Source organism: Neomonachus schauinslandi, chromosome 2 (genome assembly GCF_002201575.2).
Source record: "Neomonachus schauinslandi chromosome 2, ASM220157v2, whole genome shotgun sequence".
In the NCBI taxonomy this organism is placed as follows: domain Eukaryota; kingdom Metazoa; phylum Chordata; class Mammalia; order Carnivora; family Phocidae; genus Neomonachus; species Neomonachus schauinslandi.
Window position 1 is genome coordinate 100,789,877 of NC_058404.1, and position 5,131 is coordinate 100,795,007.

Sequence of the window (5,131 nt, forward strand, 5' to 3'; positions counted from 1 at the left end):
AGCTTCCCACCTCAGACGACGTTCTGGCTAGCACTGGGACACCAAAGCCCCGGGACGAAGACGCCCCCTTCTCCGCCCGCATTTTGCGCATGTGCGAAGCGGAGCAAGCGAGCCGGCCGGGTGGGGCTGGTAGCTAAGATACCAGAGGGAAAGTTCTGCTTAACGGTCGGCTAAGAAAGGCAGAGCGTTATTCTATTGGTAGAAAATAGAGGGGGGGCGGGATCCAAGGGCCTTCTTTTCTGACCATTGGGTAGAATAACTGTCAATCAGTAGGCAAGCCTCGGTGGGCGGGGCTGCTTGAGAGGTTGGCTAGAGAGGCCTTAGCAACGGTCTCTGAACTGTGTAGACTGCAGTTGGGCTGCGCGGCTGGCGGCTGAGACCGGGAGGTCCCGGCTGAGGGCACCGGTTGGTGACATGGTGAGTGCCAAGCCGTAACCCCTTGCTGGGCCGGGGCTAGGGCTAAAGTTTCAACCCGGAGCAAGGAAGGAATTTTGTTTGGTTTATGAAATGTATTATTCAATACCCCCTGATCCTCGACTGTCATTTAGTAACCCTTCCTCTCGTGGCCAACTAGAAGCACGTTGCCCGTGGCTCTAGGGACGCAAGAGCGGGCCTCCAGTTCATTCGTTCCTCGTCGTCCCCGCCAACCGCGATAGGTTCCGTGATGCAAACAGAAACCACTGGTTAGCCAGAAAGAAATTGAATACAGAGAATAAGAGGCTTAGAAACTGTTGGAGGGTCCAGCCCTCTAGGAAAGAGGCCCTGAACTCTGAAAAAGTGGCCAGGGTAGCTCCTCACTCCGCCACGGTTGGGAAGGTGAAGGTTCTGAAGGCTGGAACTGCACACCTGTGTATCTGCAGTCCAGGGACCAAGAAGCCGCCGCCGCCGCCACGTGAAACCGGAGGCGAGGCGCACAGGACCGTGATGTCCAGTTGCCATCTCTGCTGCCACTGCTTCTTAACCTGAAGCTGGAGACAAGATAGTGAAATGAGGCTGCAGAAAAACCCCAGGAGTAACTCTCTGACCTTGCTTGTCAGCGGGAAAATGGCACACAGCAGGAAGATGACCTCCATCTTACCTGGATGCTGATAATTGGCCCAACTTTTACTCTTACTCCGATCCCTGGAGTAGTTTTTCACCTGGAAAATGTAGTTTTCATCTCTCAGCTTCTGCAATATAGAAAAGTACGCTAAAATAGGTGGGAAAGGGTATTATGTTTCAAGCAAGCATATCCCACAAAATAAACAAATTTTGTTATGAGACTTATAGGCCTAGATGAAAGGTGTGCCTTAGACACTACTTTTTAGATATCCCAAGTAAGGCTCCTACTCGTACTCGGACATAACACCTACTGTTGGAGCATGCATGCCTTTGCCTCTTCTCTCTCTCAAAAAGCACTAGTTTGGGCGCCTGGGTGGCTCAGTTGGTTAAGCGTCTGCCTTCCGCTCAGGTCATGATCCAGGGGTCCCAGGATGGAGTCCCGCATCGGGCTCCCAGCTCAGCGGGGAGTCTGCTTCTCCCTGTGACCCTACCCCCTGTCGTGCTCTCTCTCTCTCTTTCTCTTGAATAAATAAATAAAATCTTAAGAAAAAAAAGCACTAGTTTGCAGGAAAAACTTAAGTGGCTCGAATAAATAAATAAACTCTTAAGGAAAAAAAAGCACTAGTTTGCAGGAAAAACTTAAGTGGTAGAAAGAACCAGGCTTTCCACCAAGATATTAATAACTAAAAGCATAAATGTTAGCAAAGGGAAAAGGGAAATTGCTGATGGTCATTATATAGTAGGGAACAGGGTTCTCGAATATGCTTATTTATTATATTTATCATCGATTATTCTGGTTCTGGTAAGTTTTCCAGTTACATAGTTTTTCATGCACATGTGTATTTATTACAGGCATCCAACTACTGCACAGGTTCAGACCAAGGGAAGAAAAGAGCAGCAAAACTTGAACTGAATGAAACCCAAAAGCAAGAAATTAAAGAGGCCTTTGATTTATTTGATGTTGATGGGTCTGGAACCATAGATGTGAAAGAACTGAAGGTTTTGAAATTACTTCTGATTCTAAGACATTTTAAAAACCATCATTTATTTGTGACAATCTTTCAGTCTTTACAGCAGCCGTCTAAAAGCTTGATATAAAATCTCATCAGTGTGGACACCTACACCTTCAGTATATATACCTGCCTCGTACTAACAAAATAGTATCTTGTTAGGCATTTTATTCTTATTTTATGAATGAGTACAACAAAACCCAGCAGGTGACAGTAACATATCCTGTGGAATAGTGGGACTGGAACCTAGTCCTCCTGACCTAACTTTCCCTAGGTTTATGCCTTGTCCATAGTGAAAAAGAGAAAATCTAGTCACTAATAGGTCATTTACAACCTAGGAATGAGAATGTGACATATTATAATTTATTTGCTTCCTATTTCAGATTGCAATGCAAGCCTTAGGATTTGAACCAAAGAAAGAAGAAATTAAAAGAATGATAGCTGAAATCGACAAAGAAGGAATTGGCACCATTACTTTTGAAGATTTTTTTGCCATAATGAGTGTAAAAATGGTATAGTAGTGATTTTGTTTTTCAAAGAAATACAAGCAATAGCCTTCTACTTTTTTTTTGGCTGGAACAATCAGGTTTCATAGAGGAAGAATTGGAACTAGGTCTTTATTTTTTTATTTTTTATTTTTTTAAAGATTTTATTTATTTATTTGACAGAGAGAGACACAGCAAGAGAGGGAACACAAGCAGGGGGAGTGGGAGAGGGAGAAGCAGGCTTCCCGCAGAGCAGGGAGCCTGATGCTGGGCTTGATCCCAGGACCCTGGGATCATGACCTGAGCCAAAGGCAGACGCTTAACAACTGAGCCACCCAGGAGCCCCAGAACTAGGTCTTTAAAGATGGGTAGGATTTAGGTAGATAGGAATAGCAAGATTAAAGATGTTTTCAGGATAGTAATGAAGACTGTCCAGTGTGGAGAAGGTTGTTAGGAAATAATAAGGATATATGGCTGGATAGAGAGAATGGGGTCAGAATTTTGAAGCCTTGAATTTAGCAAACATCTCCTGAGTGCCCATTTTTGCCAAGCACTATTCTAGAGAGCATTGGATGACACAACCTCCCGATGTTCTCAGAACTTAGAGCTTACATTTTTGATAATGGATATCAGTTGCTGGTGTTAATAAGAGATATATTCTCTTTACCACCCTTGCCTCTTCCACTTTAACAAATCTTGAATTTAAGATACCTTGAGAGCAAATGTGAGTGCATTTGGAATAATGATTAAAAGTTATAGCAGTGAGGTTTCTAGAGGGGAGGAAGGTGGGGGGATGGGTTAGCCTGGTGATGGGTATTAAAGAGGGCATGTTCTGCATGGAGCACTGGGTGTTATACACAAACAATGAATCATGGAACACTACATTAAAAACTAATGATGTAACATATGGTGATTAACATAACATAATAATAAAAAAAAAGTTATAGCAGTAAAGTCAGAACTCAGCTACCTGGTACATTGCTACTCTAGACCTCAAACACCCCATAAGTCCAATTTGATAGAATAAATGAAAGATTAATGACATTTAATTGCTTCTGTTTTTAAAGAGTGAAAAAGATGAAAAAGAAGAAATATTGAAGGCTTTCAAATTATTTGATGATGATACTGGAAGCATAACACTAAACAATATCAAGAGGGTTGCTAAAGAACTGGGGGAAAATTTAACAGATGATGAACTTAAGGTAATTTTTTATTTTTATAATTATGATTTACATGTATATAAATCTTAATTTTGTTGGTCAAATACATTCAAAATAAAATTTGTGTATTTGAATATTCATTTATATCATTCATTTTTAATGATTTCACATATCATATTTACACTTTGTTCTACAGGAAATGCTTGATGAAGCTGATCGTGATAGGGACGGAGAAATAAATGAAGAAGAATTTTTGAGAATGATGAAAAAGACCAGTCTTTATTAATACTTTTTTTATTCCTTCTGGAAAGTTGTTAACAACTTTATATTTGCTATACAGTTCCATCATATCTGAATGTATTTTCAAGTTTTAGTTTATATGCACAAATTGGTCTCTTGATGTCTAATCCATGTGAGAAGTTACGTGTTTCTACCAATATGTTGTTAAATCTGCAGCACCCAAGAAACAAAGAAAATGTAATGATTTCTGTGAACCATAGATCCCAAACCAGTATTAATTCCAACTGCTACTTTTAGAGCTCCAGGGTCTGAAGACTTAGAATTTTTTTAAGTTTAATGAAACTGACCCCACATCCAAATGAATTTGGCGAACAAGCAATTAGTTTCCCTATTATTTTCTTTTTGTGCAACTCTTTAAAACTGATAAATATTTGCTTTTTAATCAGTTATTCAGATATGTAAAGTATTAAATAAAATTGCCTAGCAACTACATTATTTGCTAGTTTTCCTCTTATAAAGAAATTCAAAGCAGTACTTGTACTACCTAGATTTTCCTGTAAGTTTGACCCTGCAAGTGAGCTTTTAATACCTCTGCATGGGAGGTGCTAGGGATTTTACATATGTTATCTCAAATGTTACAATTTGGGGAAGCTGGTAGTATTAGCTCCATTTTACTACATATGAGAAAACTAAAGTTCAGAGGACTTAAAAATTGTTCAGTTGTTCATAGATAATAAATAAAACATGGATTCTAAATCTTGTATCCTTATGCTTCACTATGCAGCTTCCCTATGGATAAAATATCTCAGGATAATTTAAGTGTATATTTTCTAACTCATTTAATATTATGACTCTTGTAATTTAACTTTGTTTTGTTTTGTTTTGTTTTATGAGAGAGCCAAACTGTTGGGAAAGGCAGTCTCAAGATACAGTCTTTTGATCCCCCACTGGGTCACACAAGACTGGGCCTTGGGCCTAGGATACTTCTTTACCAAGAAAGAGTCTCTATAGCTTATGCTGGAATTGTCTGTGAATATCTTTCCATTTCAGACTCCATATGTACTTTTTTCTGCCTAAGCATGTGTATAATATGGTGCCTGTGTGTGTAATATGGCACCTGGCCAACCCCACTTTGGAAAGGGGATGGTCCCCTTCAGAGAGGGTGGGGTCCTTCTGCAGCACAACAAGATGGCTG

At 40.4% G+C, this 5,131-nt stretch overlaps 1 protein-coding gene across 1 annotated transcript; it reads left to right on the top strand.

Moving 5' to 3' along the window:
* Positions 1-370: 370 nt before the first annotated feature.
* LOC110573032 (centrin-4-like) lies at positions 371-4,762 on the top strand. Its single transcript, XM_021681478.1, has 5 exons — positions 371-417; positions 1,894-2,040; positions 2,435-2,563; positions 3,604-3,738; positions 3,893-4,762. The coding sequence occupies exons 1-5, from the start codon at positions 415-417 to the stop codon at positions 3,980-3,982; spliced, it is 504 nt and encodes a 167-aa protein (XP_021537153.1). The 5' UTR covers positions 371-414; the 3' UTR covers positions 3,983-4,762.
* The last annotated feature ends 369 nt before the right edge of the window (positions 4,763-5,131 follow it).